Source organism: Neolamprologus brichardi, chromosome 3 (genome assembly GCF_056152115.1).
Source record: "Neolamprologus brichardi isolate AB-2024 chromosome 3, ASM5615211v1, whole genome shotgun sequence".
Lineage (NCBI taxonomy): Eukaryota > Metazoa > Chordata > Actinopteri > Cichliformes > Cichlidae > Neolamprologus > Neolamprologus brichardi.
In genome coordinates this window covers 42566023-42584153 of record NC_142106.1, presented here as the reverse complement: position 1 = coordinate 42584153, position 18131 = coordinate 42566023, and the positions used below count along the sequence as shown (strand labels likewise).

Below are 18131 nucleotides of genomic sequence, written 5' to 3'. Positions count from 1 at the left end.
GACCCGATCCATCCACACCAAAACGGTTGTGTGTGTGTGCGTAATAACGCACGAAGGGCCTTTGTGTTACTGTAACACAGATATGTGTAATAAGTGATCAACCCAAAATAAAAATAAAAATAATAACAAGAACATAACAACAGAAGAGAGTTGTCTCCCCCGGCCAATTTAATGTATCCTTTCTTTTAACATTAACTTATTACTAATATAGCACAATTAGACTAGCGTATTAATTGACATGGTTATTTTGTCGAACAGAAACCAAACTGTAAAACAATCTGACTACTTATTTGCCTCCCCTGTAAAATGTGATGATGTGGCTTTTAACCGCCACATTTTTTAATTGAAATCTCAGTAAACCAACAGCAAATCCCATTCTTGTACTGTACCGTGTTTTTTCGAAACCTCATAAGCTGGGTGTTTTCATTGCAAACAGACTTTACCAGCCACGAGGGGCGCTATTTCTCCCATTTCTTCTTCTTTTAGTCTGTCTGGTTGCCGGAAGTGACCTGTCAAAAACGGAAAAGCTCGTCGGATCCCTAAGCTATTTATCCAAAAACACCAGAGGATTATTTTTTGCATGAATACATCAAAAGGCTTAATTTAAAGACAGGAATCTGCATATATCAGGTGAGTTGCATTACAAAATACACCTGTGTCATGTTAGCTGTTTAACAGCGCCTTTCTCTCGGACTTTAGCCTGTTGCTAATGTTTCAAACCGTTTTGGCTAGCTTTGTAAAGCTGTTCTAAATAATTTGTTACGACGTGGTACATAGATAGCATTTAAAAGTGGTTTGGTGTAAAGAGTCAACATTAAAATAGAATTAGCATAATTGTGTGTCGGGACATTTGTCCCCATTGAGTCACTGAGTACTTTGTCATTATTGTTTTGGCTCAAGCCTTTGACTTCCTTTGGATGCATTTACTTTTTGCAAGTGCGTATCTGACTTGTTGCTTCTTAGTTTAAATAAACCTCTAAAGTAGCTTATTTAGTATTCGACCCTCTGAGCTCTCTTGGCTATCGTTAGCCTGTGTGTGTCACCTGTGAACCACCTCAATCTTTAACTTGTTCATTGTTAGCATGTACTAGTCTTGCAAATACCATGGGTTGATAGTATGTGAAATGAATGGGAATACTGGCTAAAAGTGTGTTTTCATACGTCTCACTTGAATGTCATGTACATTTAGCTGTAGTAAATCAGATTAATGAAAAGATGATATCATAGCTGTTTGAATGGGTCCTTAAAGTAACCAACATCCAAGTTTCAGCTGGTTAAATATTACCCTCCATCTCTCAGTTCAAATCAGCTGTGACGTTTTGTGATCCCTCCCTGTAATCGCACTCTCGTGTTATCCTCCTCTATCTCTGAAAAAGAGGAGAGCATGGGGAAGTAGAGAAAAAGTTGAGTCTTCTTTCGGCTGCAGTGAAACCGTATTAACCTTTAATTATGGCTTTGAACAGACGTCACTCTTACACTCCCAGGGTGAGTAACATGAGTACTTAACAGCAAATAATGCTGAAATTAATACGACAGTGATAATTTTTGATTAACCAATTTGAAAAGTAACAGTGAGTTATTGCACTATAATGCTAAGAAGTAAGGATTTGTGAGACTCACCATAATGTCGATGTGCGATCCATTCACATCTATTGGCTTCATCAGAGTTTATACATATTTTTAGTAATTTATAAAAAAGTATAGACAGACCTGTCGATGAGAATAACATTATTGTCTTAATATTTACCACATAAGTAGATTTTTAAAAGGTCTGTCTGTCTAAAACCAATGAATCGGTAGGTGAATTATTTTCATTCGCCGTCTTCTTTTAGTGTATAGTCCTCTGTCCCAGAAATATTAAACCTCTTCTGATTTGTCCTGCCCTGTGGTTCAAACTAAGATAGCACGGATTCACATGCTTCTACATCTCTATAAAAGGATTAGACTCTTACCACAGTCCCAGTTTGTTTTCAATGTGTGCCTTTGTCTGAGCAAGGCAGAGAGTCACCATATGACTGGCTGCAAGTATGCCTCTGTGCTGTCAGCCTCAGGGCTGTTTTGTCATTGAATATTTTCGATTCCTGAGACTTGATGTTAAAGGCTAAAGCAAGGAGAATTATGGTACTTTGGAATTCTTAAATATAAACAATAAATTCTCTAGTGTTTCATAACTTTGGCTTCCTTATCTATTGTCTCTTTCCTTCCCCCCATTGTACTCCTTATTTATTATTGTTTATCCACCCTTTCACCTCTTTCTCTTTACCTGTATCTTCAGCTGACCAGCCCACTGATCAGCAGAATGAGCAGCACAGGAACAGTGGAGAGTAGTAAACCTCCAAAGGTGGGTCCTTTTTCTATGCAGATATAACAAAGGACGGAATAACATGGCTTATAACTCAAATAATTTTTATCCACTTTTTGTCTCCCAGATTGGCTCTATAGTCGAGGTGACAGGAAAGGGTCAGCGCGGCACTGTTGCCTACATTGGCGCTACCCTCTTTGCTTCTGGGAAATGGGTGGGTGTCATACTGGATGAGCCGAAAGGCAAGAACGATGGCACAGTGCAGGGCAAACGCTACTTCACCTGTGAGGAAAATCACGGCATATTCGTCAGGCAGTCCCAGGTTAGTGACCTACCGGTGGGCACAAGAGGAACTGATGATGGTGTTATGGCATCAGCACTGAACTGTAAAGATCCAAACAGGCAGATGACATAATAAATGTACAAATGTGGCAGACTGACATCTTTTATTCTCAACTTTTCTTCTGTTTTCTGTCCGTATTTGTTCATTATTCAAAATGAAGCTTTGTAATTTGTTTGTGTTTTTTCGAATGTTGTCCTGATTACACACTTTTGTTCCATTGTACAGATCCAGGTGGTAGAAGATGCCACCTCACCAGATACCCCTGAGTCTGGAACAGCAAAGACACTTAGGCAAAAAGGTGAGCAAGGACAACAACTGACACTCACGTTTCTAAAACATAATGCCTCAAAGTAAGTATTGATAACAAGAGTGTGCAATAAATTATTTAATTATTTTTTTCTAGACATTCCTGAAACTCCCAAAACAAGTAAACAGGTAGGCAAACACATTTTTGATCTCACTTTTTTTTTTATTTGTCAATTAAGTAAAAATGCGACAAGTCTGTTGCTTGGTTTTTAACATTGGTGCATGTACTTTGGATTAAACAAACATCCAAATAACCCCTAAATTTTAAATTTTAATTGTGAGAGTTGTTATTAAAAGGTGATCAGTTTGACCCCACTAGTTGTGACATTCGTTGCAGACCAGCTGTTTGTTGTTGTTTTTTAGTTAGTTTGTTTTTTCTCTCCTTTATGATGCGATGTTGTTTGTTTCGGCTCTCAGCTGCTGGGCTGAATTCTCATGTTTTGTTTTTCTGGATACCTCTTTCAGCAACCAGCGAGCATTAAAAAGGTAGAGCTATATTTAAATTCAGCACGTTTGCTTGGTCTGCGTTATACTCGTACTAATGCAGCAGTTCATCTTTTTGCACTTAAGCTTTTTATCTGTTGACATTTGCATGGGTCATAAAGACATTACTTGTGATAGGTGCCATTTTCAGTGCATTCTCTTTTGGTTTCCCCACTTTACTTTCATTAAGCTTTTTTTTTTATTCTGGTGAAGGCATTTCGTGTACATGCGTAGACGACAACACAGTTTCAGGTTCTCCTGATGCTGTTCATGTCAGTTCTCTTTGTGTCATAATTCAATGAATTTTTTTTTTTTCAGTTTTACATTGCTGCATGATCTCAGTTTTTTCTTGTCCCTGTGATCTCTCAAGATTAACTTTGCTCTTGATGATTTTAAATGGTGCATGCAGCTACACTATGTGGACAAAAGTACTGGGCCACGTACACATTACACCGACAGCAGCTGCTCGACTATGGAAACTGTGGAAACCCAGTTTGATGTTGATGCCAGAGAAAGTTTGGAACCTTGCAGTTTTAGAGTCGGTAGATAGTTTGTGGCTTTTATGCACTGTGTGTCTCAGCACTTGGCTAGCCTGCTCCTGTAACTCTGGTGGTGTGCCGAGCTATGACTGAGTTGCTGAAGTTAATTTCAGAACATTTCCAGTTTTTGCAGATTTTCGAGGGAAGAAATTTCACAGACTGACTTGTTGCAATGGTGGCACCCTGTTACAGTATACGCTAAAATTCAGCAAGTGCTTTAGAATGACCCATTCCTTCATAAATGCTTGTAAAGGCAGGCTGCATGGCTGGGGACTTGAGTTAATACACCTGAATTCAAAGATTCATGGCCCAGTGCTTTTGACCATATGCTGTATTAAAGTAACGATCTGTGAATACAAAACTAACAGCAAATGCTTCTTACGTGCTTCTAATCTCTTATCTTGCCTTACCACTGGATGTATGTATATCTGTGTGTGTGTGTTTGTGTGTGTGTGTGTGTGTGCGTGCACGCATCTCCTCCAGTCCTCTGCCCGCCGCTCGGCAAAGGTGAGCTTGCCTACAGCAGAGTGGAGAGGACAAATGGAATGCAAATCGATGAGTTAATTCTGAAAAGTTTGATTATTTTAATGTTTGAACAGTAGACTCTGGGACCATAAGAAGCAGATTTCTCCTTATGAAATACTTGACATTGAAAGAATTGTATGAGTAATAGTTACTTGAGGTGTGTGTGATCTTTCGTTGACTCAGGAGGGGCAGACTAAAAACAGGATGTTAATATCACTAACCTGGTTGTGTATGATAATATAAAGGGGTAGTACTAAAAGCTTTCATTATTCATCTTCAGTCTAACCTGCATTTAGTTTAAGTAACCGCTCTGACACAGTTTCTATGATCACACTGTGGCAGTGGAAAACGCCACGCCTCACATCAGCTACCTCCCTCCCCTCCCTCCTGGTCCGTCCCTCCAGCCGCTCCTGCCTGTCGCTCAGGGTACGCTCTGTCGTGTCATAGAGCTTCAGCTGACACATCACAGGGAGCGGGGTGAAGCACATTACTGATATTATGGCACAGGTGTATACTTGCAGGGTGGTGTCTCATGTAAGGGACACTGGGAGGTGATTATATTTGGTAATCATTGTATCACATTCATTTCACAGATGAATCTTCCAACGTCCACTGGGTTTATTGAAGGTTCTTGTTCACTGTGGTCCTCCTGTTTTGATAGTTGGATTGTTTGCCGATGCTTTACAGCACACCTCTTCTTCTTTTTTTGCATGTTTTATTTTTAAACTTCTCCCGCTCGTCACAGTCCGTTCATAATCTGCCTTCGTCAACAGGCTTCTCGTGAGAGTCTCGCATCCTCTCTGTCTGGTGATGTCAGTGAGGCGGGCCTGTCCTCCCAGCAGGGTGCTCTGGGCGCCCCTGTCATACCTCAGCCCAGCGGGTCACCTGCAGCAGCAGCTGCTTCTGTTCCAGCTACTCCGAGCAAGGTAGGCCATTAACCTAAAGAAGAGGCTCTTCTTAGAGAAAGGAAAGAACTTTACTGAGGTTCATGTTCAATCCTCTCAGCTCATCTCATCTCCATTTTTTATTTTTTTATTTTATTTCTTATTTATGATTGAATTGATTTTTGTTATATTTCATCCGTCTTATTATAACCAGGTGGAACCTGCCATATCCAAGCAGGTAGAGTTTCTTAATGGCTACATGCATGCTGATGATGCCTGGCATGTGTTTACTAACAACATCAGGGGGGAAAACTTATCCTCAGCAGACCTTCTTGATACTTATCCATGGTTTTCAAATGTCCTCACGGGGAATTTTCTGGTGATGACGCATGGTTTACTTTGAGGCACTTAAAGAAACATCCTTACATCACTGTCTCTAAGGGAAATGGTTGAACTGTAGGAATCTCTCTCTCTCTCTTTCTTCCTCCCTTTCCCTTCAATAAAATAAAATAAAAAATTCTTTGCAAAGGGATTTGGAGTAACATCGTATATGTTATACATCGTGCGTCTGGGATTTTAGTGGTGGTACTTGATTAATGTTTTGCTTTTTTTGGTCCCCTTTTCAAAAGTAGAGTCTAGGGAAGTAGATGAGGTTCAGTTAATGGATTAATTTTGTTGATCCCGCTCTCCCATCGTCTTGCCTCTAATCACTTCATAGGAGGAGGAATCACTACGAGCTCAAGTCAAGGACCTGGAGGAGAAACTGGAGACTTTGAAGATGAAGCGAACAGAAGACAAAGCCAAGCTTAAGGAACTGGAGAAACACAAGATCCAGTTGGAGCAGCTTCAGGAGTGGAAGACCAAAATGCAGGAGCAGCAGGCCGAGCTGCAGAAACAACTCAAAGAGGCCAAGAAGGTAGACTGGAATGGATGAACTTAAATCGTCATCGGTGCTACAGTGTGATGCCTTTTTTCTCAAGGTTTTGGGAATGAAAGAACAACCTCTTAACTCATCAGGCTTGCCAGTTTCATGCTTTATTTATACCTTCTTACTTCACAGGAAGCCAGGGAGGCACAGGAGGCCAAGGAGCGCTACATGGAGGAGATGTCTGACACGGCAGATGCCATAGAGATGGCCACGCTGGACAAAGAGATGGCAGAAGAGAGAGCAGAATCGCTCCAGGTTGAGGTGGATAGCCTGAAAGAGAAAGTGGAGGAGCTGTCAATGGACCTGGAGATCCTTAGGCATGAGATTTCAGAGAAAGGTGCGTTTGGAAAAAAAAAAGCAGCATGTTTATAATAACCACTGCTATTCAAGTCATCCACAAGGTCTTCTTATGTATTCTGTATCCATCTCATTTCTGCTCACTTCTCATCAAGTGCTGTCAACCTTTCTGTGCATTGTTTCCTGCTGCAGGCTCAGATGGAGCTGCCTCCAGTTACCAGGTCAAGCAGCTGGAGGAGCAGAACAGCAGACTCAAGGAGGCGCTGGTCAGGTCAGTAGCAAATACCTTTTTAAATGAAGGTATTTGCCTGCTCTTTGTTACACTGCGTACACATAAATAAAAAAGAAATCACATTAACCTGTCTTAACTCGTAAAAAAGCAGTAAGAGAAGACAAGTCCTAAAAAAACTAATAAACAAACCAAAAAAATCCTTCTTTCTGGTTCTTCCTCAGGATGAGAGATCTGTCTGCTTCGGAGAAACAGGAACATGTGAAGCTTCAGAAGCAGACGGAGAAGAAGAACGTGGAGCTGGAGACTCTGAGGACTCAGAAAGAAAAACTGCAGGAAGAAGTCAAGCAGGCAGAGGCCACAATCGATGAACTGAAGGAACAGGTAAAGGATGTATACATAAATACAGAAAGGCAATGGTTTATTTAGGTTCTACTGGTTCACAGTAGCTCATAATACATGGTAAAAATATTTATTGAGACTAGTCATTGACAGCAAAGATGCATGTCCTTAATCTGAAAAATTGTGAGAGAAATCGTGAGACTTATTTGTGGAAACTAAAGACGTGTGTGTGTGTGTACCAGGTGGATGCTGCTCTGGGCTCAGAGGAGATGGTGGAGACCCTAACGGAGAGGAACCTCGACCTTGAGGAGAAAGTCAGAGGGCTGAGAGAAACCGTGACTGATCTGGTCAGTGCAGCTGTATTTATAATAGATCTAATAGAATACAACTGACACTCCTTAAATCTCCAACATGACACATCCAGGACGAAGGTGTGAGGAAAAGGTTTGAATGAGATATTTATAGCAGACCAACCACTTTTTTTTTCTTTTTCTTTTTGCATTAACAGGAAGCCATCAATGAGATGAATGATGAGCTCCAAGAGAATGCCAGAGAAACAGAGATGGAGCTGAGGGAACAGCTGGATCTGAGTGGAGCAAAGGTCAGAGAGGCAGACAAAAGGGTGGAAGCTGCCCAGGAGACTGTAGCTGATTACCAGCAGACCATCAACAAATACAGAGAACTCACTGGCTCACTTCAGGTAGGTGGATGGAGGGGTAACTCTGCAGGCCTGCAGTTCTATTGTCCTGATGCTGTAAAAGGTTTGTTTTGTGCATTAGGAGGCCAACAGGGAGCTGATCAGCCAGCAGAATGCAAATGCAGAACAAGTTCAGCAACCACCTGCAGAGCTGTTTGACTTTAAGATCAAGTTTGCAGAGACCAAGGCTTACGCCAAGGTAAGAGAGCTCCATGGTGACATACAACCTCGGTGCCAGTGCCGTTGGTTTTCTTTATTTAAACAACTAATCTCACTGTTTGTCTCCAGGCCATTGAGATGGAGCTGAGGAAAATGGAAGTAGCTCAGTCGAACAGACAGGTGTCCCTCCTCACCTCCTTCATGCCAGACTCCTTCCTTCGCCATGGTGGGGACCATGACTGTATTCTGGTACTCCTGCTTATTCCCAGGCTCATCTGCAAGGTATGAGGCAGACACATGACAGGTTTGAATTCTTGTGCTCGATTTTAGAATTACTTGGTTGTAGTGTGTTTTTCAAAGAGCTTTCCCAAATCCTTACTCAGCTGTGTCTGTATGTGGTCGATATCTCCTTGTCCGAAGGCTGAACTCATCAGTAAACAGGCACAGGAGAAGTTTGACTTGAACGGGAACCCAGTGCAGGGAACAGGGCTCAGAGGGCCTCCGGGAGAACAGCGCAGTTTCGCTTCAGGACTGGTCTACTCCCTCAGCCTGCTGCAGGCCACCCTGCATAAATATGAACAGTAAATATCGCAGCTTTACCAATAAAGATGCAGGAATAAAATAGGCGAACTTACCTTCATCACTGGGTCGATGTGTTTTACTCTTTTCCTTTTCCCCTGCACTCGTTTAGGGCTCTGAACACCTGCAGCGTGGACGTTTTTAAGCGCATGGGAACCCTTTACTCTGAAATGAGTTTCCATGAACGCTCTCTGGATTATTTCATAGATCTGCTTCATAAAGATCAGCTGGATGAGACCGTTCAGGTGGAACCTCTCACTAAGGCCATCAAGTACTATCAGGTAACGCAGGGATGGGTTTTACATTAAAACGTTGCAACTGGAAATTTCAGTTGTCGTATAAACTGTGTAACTGTAGATATCAGTGAGTTTATAACATTATCATTATATCAAGTATCTGTTGTATTGTCTTCCAGCAACTGTATAGTGTCCATCTGGCAGATCACACTGAAGACTGCACAGTGCAGCTGGCTGATCACATTAAGGTACATCAAGCATGTTTAGCAAAGTTAAAAAGATTTATACAGTTTTACTTGTAATGCAGGGCTGTAAAACCAGAAATAACACTATTATAAAAATGTTTTTTATATATTAAAATTTATATATATTTTTAATATGTCCAAAATGTATAAATCTGTAAGGAAAAAGAAGCGTCGGGTTTTCCTTTAAAATGACACATGCCGCCTTCTCACCTCCAGTTTACTCAGAGTGCCCTGGACTGTATGGTAGTGGAGGTAGCTCGTCTGCGCGCCTTCCTGTCATCAGGACAGGAGAGCTCTGGTTTAGCAGTTCTTCTGAAGGACCTGGACACCTCCTGTTCTGATATCAGACAGTTTTGTAAGAAGATCCGCCGTCGCATGCCCGGAACAGATGTAGCTGGAGTCCCCGCTGCTCTCAGTTTTGGACCAGAGGTACGGAAACATGTCATACAAACCAACGCACCATTGCTGATTGGGATCTGTATAATTACAGCTGTACGCCTGACATGTCTCTCCTCATATGGCAGGTTTCAGAGACGCTGACCGAGTGCAGGCGTCAGTTGACCCGTGTGGTTGCGGTACTTCAAGAGGTAGCTGCAGCTGGAGCTCAGATGGTTCCTTCGCTGGGAGAACAGGAAGGTCTCAATGCTCTTAAACTGGAGGATATTGCCTGCAAGGTTGTGGAGCAGGTACTAGTTCTAGTTAATTGGTACACATAGCACATCAGATGTTTGATCTTGTGTTCTGAGCATTTTGCACAACATTAGTAGGTAGTGTATTAAGCACTGTTGATTTAATCTCTTGCTATTATCGCCATCTGCTTTCTGTTCTCTAAGGTATATGGCTCCCATGGTGTAAATGGCCCAGAGTTACTGCGGCAGTCTTGCAGCTCTGTCATCACCACCATGAACAAGATGGCTACAGCCATGCAGGAAGGAGAGTATGATGCTGAAAAACCACAGGGAAAGGTATTTGTATGGTTGAACAGTTTCACAGTACCCATTTCACATGGTGAAGTCCCCAGTTTGGGACTTTTCAGACTAATTCCCACTTCACCAATTAGACTCTTCCAGTGGAAATGAGAGCAGCCACAGTCAGGGCAGAAATGACTGACGCCGAAGGTCTGGGAGTCAAACTAGAAGACAGAGAAACCGTCATCAAGGAGCTCAAGAAGTCTCTCAAGATTAAGGTAACATGCTGAAGAAAAGTTGCTGCCACTTCGAAGTGAAAGGGACTGGAAAGATGAAAACTGAACCGACGGGTATAACAAGCATGGCGCTGTATCTCCTTTTTATCTCAGGGTGAGGAGCTGAGTGAGGCCCATGTCCGCCTCAGCCTCTTGGAGAAGAAGCTGGACACCTCCACCAAAGATGCTGATGAACGTGTGGAGAAGATTCAGACCAAATTGGATGAGAACCTTGCCCTGCTGAAGAAGAAAGAAAAGTAGGATTAATAAACAATGAAATTTTCCTCTCCATATGGTGGTGTTTTCCTATTCATTTGACCCTCCCTGTTACTCTTCTCCAGGGAGTTTGAGGAGACGATGGATGCTCTGCAGGCTGATATTGACCAGCTGGAGGCTGAGAAGGCAGAGCTAAAACAACGACTCAGTAACCAGTCAAAGATGACCATTGAAGGCCTGAGAGGTCCACCTGCCTCAGGAATTGCCTCCATCGTTCAGGGATCAGCAGGAGGTGAAGTTCCCACTTCTTATTTATGCTCATTTCTTCTCAGCAGCTGAATTGATGGTGTTTTATATTTGATAGTGGTTTATATTAATGTCACATGTAATTGTTCTATCCAGAGAAAAGCAATTGCAATTAACTGGATTTTATAAGAAGTCTTGCAAAAATTGAGTATGTTCTATTGCAGTGAAACTTTTCCTTCCAGACTTAAGTCAGATTTTAACTAATGAAAGTGAGGAGAATCGGCACCATCTAAGGAGAACCACAAGGTGTCGTCGTTTACACAATCATTTTATTTTTCCCATCAGGTCTGCCTCCCTCTATGGGAGGGCCAATGCAGGTGGTGGACTCTCCTCTCCTCAGGCAGCAGATTGAGGCCCAGAGGCTGGGTATTAAACACCTTAAGAATGAAAACAACAGACTCAAGGTATGCTAGATTCAAGCGTGTGTATGTGTGTGAATTTACAGAAGCCGTCCCGATTTCATCCTTTTTTGTATATTTGTCACGCTTAAATGTTTCAGATCATCAAGTAAATGGTAATAAAAGACAAAAATAACCAGAGTAAAAATTACATTTTTTGTTTTTTTTTAAAAACAAACAAACAATTTCTTTGTCTAATATTAACTTGTTCGATAATTTGAAACATTTTTAACAAATATGCAAAAAAAGGAATTAAAAAAAATAGGGCAGATACTTTTTATGACACTGTGTGTGTGTGAGTGTATTTATATCAAAACAAAACTATAATAATAAACTACATAAACTTACAGGCAGAGAAAATGAGAGCCCAGCTAGCCTCCCTGCCGCCGCTCCGCCCTCCTAAACTCCCACAAGTGTCTAAAGAAAGCTCCATGCCTCCAGAGGGACTAAACACAGGCATATACCGAAGGACTGACCAGCTGCTGGCAACCCTGCTCAAGCTGAGTGCTGAGGTTAAAGTGGTGGACATCACTGGAAAGACGGCAGGTATGTGGTCACAGAGGTTTTAAGTATTTTCATATTCTGAAGAAGACTTTTGTGAGTTTGCTAAATGCATTGGGCAATTATTTTATGACTCCTTCATTTCTTACAGTTAGTGCAAGCGCTCAGCTCCTGGAGCAGACAGCTCGTCTGCAGAACCTCAGTGATGCTCTGGATAAACTCAAGGTGCCGCTTTAAACGTAGTTTCTATTACACAATCCTTATGTTGTCTTGTTATCAGTTTTAAAAACAAGCAGTCTGACCAGATCTCCTGTTTCAGGGTGAGGTAGCCGAACATGTGGTCTCATATCAGCCTGGAGCAAAGGCTGCTTCTAACTTTGCTACATTCCCAGTCCCCTCTTTTACTAAGGTATTACTATAGTAGTATAAAAGAATATAAATGATTCATGTTATACAACAGTGGAAAATATATTTCATGTGCATATTTTTTGTTTCCTAGGCCAAGGAAGAGAAGCAGGGAGACACTGTATTCATTGGCCGTGTTGCGATTCCATGCACCCGTGGACAGGAACAAGTCCACCGTCTCGTCCTATCAAAGCCGCAGTTGCAGCATGTGCACAGTCTCCTCTTGGTTTAGAGCAGTAGGATCACACAGCAGAGTACCTTCTTATTCCAGCTAACACTTCAGCATTCCTATTTGTCTTTTTTGCTTTTCACTTTTCTCAGGAAACTGTTTCCACTTATAGCACTAATATTATCGACCCAGAGAAGTGTCTTTATAAAAGTGATTGTTTTTCTGAATTTCAAGACTCCCGAATGTCATTAAGGTGTCATGATTTCATTATTGAAGAGGTTTCTGTACCAATGTTCACTTTGTGCAAATGGGAAGGACTACAAAGCAATTTTTACTGCATTTGCAATGACTGATGTTTCTTCCTTTGTATCTTTTGTATTTGTGCAAGTCAGACAATAAAAGATAGCAGCCCAATTCTGAGCAAGAAATACTCAAATGTATGTTTACGTTTATACTTGTAAGCTGATATTACAGTGTAAACTTTCACTAATATGATAAAGTGCCAGCTCACAGTTTGTCTGCTTATTTTGGTTTCAACCTCATTAACTTAAGACTATCTCAGCAATAAAGTGTGTGAAACATTATTCAAAGGAGTTTTGCAGACACAACCACATTAACTATAGCTGTTAATATAAGTGTTCAGGGTTTAACCCACCCCACTCCCACCAAATCTATACTATATCCAACCTGTGAGAAATGTGAAGAGACAAGAATAATGATACACATTTTTAGCAATAACAGTCAACACTTTAATTTTAACTTTAGAAAAATACAAACTTTGAAATCTGAAATTTAAAATGTCTTGTTGGTGACAGAAAGATTGAATTTAGACAACTAAGAAAATGTGTAATAAGGGTAAACTATTGTGTATGTACTTACAGGTTAATAATAAAAAAAGATGCTTCTTATTAGTAGATGTAAACTATTGTGTATGTACTTACAGGTTAATAATAAAAAAAGATGCTTCTTATTAGTAGATGTAAAACACAGGACTGCAGTTAAAATGAAAAATGTCCTGATGATACAGAAAAGATAATTCGACGAATAGAATTTGGACGCGTCTGCTGCTTGTAAAACACCTATTCAGTAGTAGCCGCCATTGTAGCCATAGTAAAAGGGTCTGTGTTGGGTGTACGGGGCATAGTGGTGTCTGGCATGCCTGCTTCTCATCACATGCTGATAATTGTACTCCTGGTAGGGCTCAAAGCGGTGCGGAGGCCTGTAGTCAAAACCTGCAGGACACAGGACATGTTATATCTGGAGCAAACATGGCAGCTTCAAGTTAACATCTTTGCACAGTGAAAAAGCTAATTAGCAACTAGTCAAAAGACATCGATACCTGAGTTTTAAAGCAAATATTTTGACAGCAGAGTGAATTCCAGCACGGGTGTCCCCATCTGTTCATTCCATTACAAGTATGTCCACATTCCACTCTATGCACACTTACCATTTCTAGTCTCTCTGTACTGATTTCTGTGGTGAGGTTTTGGTGGGAGTGCAGCTCTCTGAGTTCCATTAGCCTCAAGGTGACACGTCTGTGGCCCTGGGTTTTCAAAGTTAAAGTAGTTAGTGGGGAGTGAATCGCTGAAGAATTCTGCCCGGCAGCCATTGTAAGGTATCTCTGACAAGTGCCAGTCTGTGAAACAGAGACAGCAGAAAAAGGGGTAACTTTTAAAAGGAGCATTCTGTGTATTGATGCATTCAGTCTGCAAGGCTGCAGTCATTCCTTTGATTGTTTTTTTAGATATTTGTTTTGTATCAACCTACGTGATAAAATCTACTGCAACAGTTTCTCCGTGGCAGAAACACCTTAAAGACCGGGAATGAGTAGCAGTCTTTCCTATTTCTAATAACTGGTAGGAAATTACTAGTACTTTGACACACTAATAAAACAGCATGAAAAGCTCCTGCAAAAATTAAAACTGTCAAGCTACATCTGCACATAACATGGGTATTTTTTGAGACAGGTTTCTCTGCATTCATCTTGAAAAATATCTACGCCCACATAAAAACACACAAGACGCTCTGAAGTGCTGTCAAGACCTTGCCAAAACAATGTGCGATGATACAACCCTAACCATAGAGAAATCTGCTTAACTTGCCCACACATAAATACAGAAGTTGTTCTTCTGGTGATGACAGTGCCTCTTAAGCCTTTTATGGCTGAGGGGTAAAAAGCCACGTCCACTAAAATACCCACATACATGTCGTCGGGGCTTCAATTTGCTGTTGCTTCTTACTACAAGATTCTCAGTAATAATATGGTCATTATCCAAACTTTGTAAACAATAAGTCTGTGTTCAAGGGCTCTGCAAAGTTTGCATAAAACGTCTTACTTGTGTGTTTTGGAGCACTGTTATAGGTTGGCTGTTCCTCAGCAACCTCCGTGTGATCTACACCCAAAAAAAGGAGAAAAAAGGTGAACTTCAAACCCTGCAGAAAGCTTAGACACTAACAAACCACATTTTATCCTAGAAGTGCAAAATATTTTTCTGCATGTACGTGTGACTCCTGACTTCCTCTCACCATAGACAGTCACAGGACAGGGCAATATCACACCCCAGGCCTCTGCAGCGTGCTGTAACAGAAGAGAAGTTATCTTGCGATGAGCAACTGCGTTCCAGTGGACTCCGTCCTTCATTCGATGGTGCAGTGAGAATCTGAACTGGAAATGGAGGTCCAACACATCCATCCCATAGGCATCGGCCAGAGTTCCACTGTAGAAGTTGGCTTCAATCACATCGTAGCGCAACTGGGGTGCCTTGTGCTCAATCTGAGGCAAATAAGGGGGAAGGCAAAGCTTTAAGGCTCAAAACAGAAGATGGTAAAATAAAAGAAATAAAATAATGCAGAGCAATAGACCTATAAAGTAAGTATTTTAAAAAAAACTCCAAAAAACTACAGATCGCACCATAATATATTCATTAAAATTTATAAAAGAAATGTAGGCATCCCCACTTCCTTTGACACAGTAGCATTTGCTGTAATAGTTACACCTCTGATGAAGTCTCAAAAGCTTTATTTTGATACCAAGATTGCAATTACAACTCTGAATAAACAAAGAAATACTGACATACCCAATATAGTATTAATTTTAGGCATGTCATTTCTAATAGAAATGACCCTTGGGGTTTCAGATGTTAATGCTATTCGATTTCTGCTGTTACTCAGCCTCTAAAAGCACTTGGCTGAGAGGACAGTGGCATCACATTATCCATTACAGGCACATGGCTTATGCAAATTTTTTAGATCAGCTTTCCCCAGATGACAAGAGACTTTTGACATGCAATGTGTTTAACACAATCAGATTAGTGTTAAATCATAATATAAATGGGACTTGCTAACAGACCTCAGGCACCAGGAAACCACCTTTGATCCTCTCTCCTAAGGGCATGGTGAGGTTCCACACAACCAGCGTTTCCTCTGGCAGAGCCTCACGCAGCTCGTCGAAGAACCTATGAAGGTTCTCCTTGTAGTCATCAACCCAGCTGCAACTGTATCTAGAACACCCAGTGCAGACATAAACAGGAAGAAGAAACATAAATCACTACAGTGGGAGGAATTCAATTAGGAAAACAAAATGTTATGCTATGATTCTTCTGAACTGATAGATGCACACGAAAAAAATCCATCACTCTCACTTCTGACTCATCTCACATATGCTCTTTAATGAAATCAAATCAACAGCCCTATTAATAGTTACGCAATATACACACCTTGAAATATCCCAAACACAGGAGTTAACAAAAACCAGATCTGGTTTCAAACCATGGCGGAAGTCCTCCAGGATGCTCTTCATGTAGCGAGAATAGATGCGCGTCACGAAGTAAAAACGGACCAGATGGTGGGCGGACTGAAACTGTCGAACTTCCTTGTACTCTGTGCCGTTGTGCATTTGACCCAGACAGCCCCCTTCCACCAGGCAGTCCTGTTCGAAGCTCATCTCACCCTAAAGAAGTAGGTTACAAGTGTGAGGACAACACAAACAAAGAGGTGAACAGATATAAAGCACGGCATTCAAATGAGACTCATTTCTATTTGTGCAAAAATATTACACCCATTTTTTTACATTACAATTTAAATGACACCAGTGGCATGATTACAAACTGTATATTGCATAAGTTAGCTGAGGTTTTAACTGGTAGCATGCACATGATTATACACCCTGCACTCTTTTTGTATCAGTGTATAAAACTGGTAAAATTTAGCCCTTGCCTTGCTCCGTAGTTGTCTCAAGGAAAGATATTTCTCTTTTTGTACCAGCAGAACAAGATCCTTGTACACTGCCCGCTGAACTGAGGAAGAAATAAAATGATAGATTAGAAGTAGTCCCCATAGATTAGTACATTACATTATACAGATTCGATAGTAGTCCTTTCATTGGGCACACCTTTCCAAGTGCACTTTAATATTTAATTCATCACTTAGCAGAAAATGGGCTGGTTTTAGCATTTTAGAAATTGCTGATAAACTGAACTTGATTACTACCATCAATTTGAGCCAGAGAATGGTTTAGAAAGGGAAAAATATATACAAAGACTTCTGGATAAAAATGTCTTGATGACAGCAGTTGACACTGGGGCACAGGATACATTGAATAGGGTCAGAATTTAGGGCTTAGATCATGGAGTTTTCATAGGGTTAACAACATGAAAACATGGATCCATCCTGGATTGGGTGAACAATTTAACCTGGTTGTGGTAAAACACTCATCTGGGGTAATTTTAGTGCTGCCCCATTAAATTACACATATTTGCAAATAAACTGCAATGTACCTGAGTGTAGTTACTGACCATATTCATCCCTATGATCACAGTGAACAGATATGGTTACCACACTCTTGTATAATAAAGATGCCACACACAAATCTGCGTGTCTGATGCCATTATTTGAACTTGAACAAATGTCATGAAGAACTAGCCTATGTTATTTATGAAGGTAAACGGGTATCATTTCCAGCACTACCAAACTGAACCTAATGAAGTGGATGTGAACGGTACATACAGTTTATTCACAAAACAGTCAACGTTGGGCAAACAAGAACACCTTAAGTGTAAATACACAAGATAATGTAAATGCCGATTCATTAATTTTGTCAGCCAGCTACTCACTGGAGTCTCCCAACACCACGATGAACTTGTTATGGAGCAGCTGGCTGGCCTGCAGGTGGCTCACACTCTTCATGATCTCCCGCTGTTAAATTATAAAGTCAAACACTGTTGCTTCTTTCTATGGGCTCAAATTGTGGTCATAAATACTTTTCACTAAAAATGCCTAAATGTGCAAACTCAAAGGTGAGGTAGTTTTTCCAGATGAGATATTGACCGGACATCAGAGTTTGTCTACTATACTTCCAAGCTTCTCGCAATAACATTAGCTTACCAATGACCAACAGTGGTTAAAAAATAAATAAAATAGCTGGCTATTTTTCTGTTGGCTTAAAATCACTTATGTAATAAATACTTACCATTTTTGAGTTTAGATGCAAACTGTACCACTAATTCCAGCCCCTTGTAAATGCTATATGTGTTGGTGTTCAGTGTTATTTTTCAACCAGCTTAGCTAGCGTTTAGCTAGCGTTAGCCAAATTCCTCTTAAGTGGCTCTTGCGCCACTAAGTTTTTAGTTTCAAGACCCGAAGTTGCGACAGCCTCCTCAACCACTTAGTGTTTTAAAAGTTTAAAGTTGGTGTGAATTTTTAAAAAAGAAATATTACAAATATTTCACTCCGGAGTTTCAAGCACACCCCCAAACTGCAGGTGTCGCCAATTAAATGGTGCTTTTAACGACTGTGCGCTACCTTAATGGGTCGACACTAATTTTAAAATGAAAAATAAATTGCTTAATAAATTTAAAAAAA

General features: G+C 40.8%; 2 protein-coding genes across 6 annotated transcripts; one reads left to right on the top strand and one right to left on the bottom strand.

The window, feature by feature from the left end:
* The first annotated feature begins 499 nt into the window (after positions 1–499).
* LOC102789557 (dynactin subunit 1-like) lies at positions 500–12782 on the top strand. 4 transcript variants are annotated; one of them, XM_087837677.1, is made up of 32 exons: positions 557–630; positions 2276–2341; positions 2430–2624; positions 2871–2943; positions 3049–3080; positions 3417–3437; positions 4457–4480; positions 4841–4924; positions 5272–5424; positions 5597–5620; positions 6101–6298; positions 6443–6647; positions 6800–6878; positions 7061–7220; positions 7421–7525; positions 7687–7878; positions 7958–8074; positions 8164–8316; positions 8455–8615; positions 8726–8894; positions 9029–9097; positions 9311–9523; positions 9619–9780; positions 9928–10059; positions 10155–10280; positions 10392–10534; positions 10619–10785; positions 11085–11203; positions 11548–11743; positions 11850–11923; positions 12018–12107; positions 12198–12782. In XM_087837677.1, the coding sequence occupies exons 2-32, from the start codon at positions 2300–2302 to the stop codon at positions 12333–12335; spliced, it is 3816 nt and encodes a 1271-aa protein (XP_087693803.1). In that variant the 5' UTR covers positions 557–630; positions 2276–2299; the 3' UTR covers positions 12336–12782. The 4 variants fall into 4 exon arrangements, with proteins under 4 accessions (XP_087693800.1, XP_087693801.1, XP_087693802.1 ...); XM_087837674.1 differs by lacking the exon at positions 4841–4924 and having other exon boundaries at positions 500–630; XM_087837675.1 differs by lacking the exons at positions 4457–4480; positions 4841–4924 and having other exon boundaries at positions 500–630.
* Positions 12783–13195: 413 nt separating this feature from the next.
* Positions 13196–18061, bottom strand: fam113 (family with sequence similarity 113). Of its 2 annotated transcripts, none has more exons than XM_006807324.2 (9): positions 17740–18061; positions 17384–17465; positions 16488–16567; positions 15989–16221; positions 15622–15772; positions 14799–15045; positions 14609–14665; positions 13720–13908; positions 13196–13504 (listed from the first exon to the last, which is right to left on the bottom strand). In XM_006807324.2, the coding sequence occupies exons 1-9, from the start codon at positions 17740–17742 to the stop codon at positions 13356–13358; spliced, it is 1191 nt and encodes a 396-aa protein (XP_006807387.2). In that variant the 5' UTR covers positions 17743–18061; the 3' UTR covers positions 13196–13355. The 2 variants fall into 2 exon arrangements, with proteins under 2 accessions (XP_006807387.2, XP_006807388.2); XM_006807325.2 differs by having other exon boundaries at positions 13720–13815.
* Between the last annotated feature and the right edge of the window lie 70 nt (positions 18062–18131).

Bases quoted from the DNA above. Each gene is read 5' to 3' on its own strand.
- LOC102789557 (XM_087837677.1), top strand. From the start codon at position 2,300: ATGAGCAGCACAGGAACAGTGGAGAGTAGTAAACCTCCAAAG. The intron at 4,481-4,840 runs GTGAGCTTGCCT...ACACTGTGGCAG, and splicing joins CTGCCCGCCGCTCGGCAAAG to TGGAAAACGCCACGCCTCAC. The intron at 7,221-7,420 runs GTAAAGGATGTA...TGTGTGTACCAG, and splicing joins TCGATGAACTGAAGGAACAG to GTGGATGCTGCTCTGGGCTC.
- fam113 (XM_006807324.2), bottom strand. The intron at 16,568-17,383 runs GTGAGTAGCTGG...TTTCTTCCTCAG, and splicing joins CGTGGTGTTGGGAGACTCCA to TTCAGCGGGCAGTGTACAAG. The intron at 13,505-13,719 runs GTAAGTGTGCAT...TGTGTCCTGCAG, and splicing joins GTACAGAGAGACTAGAAATG to GTTTTGACTACAGGCCTCCG.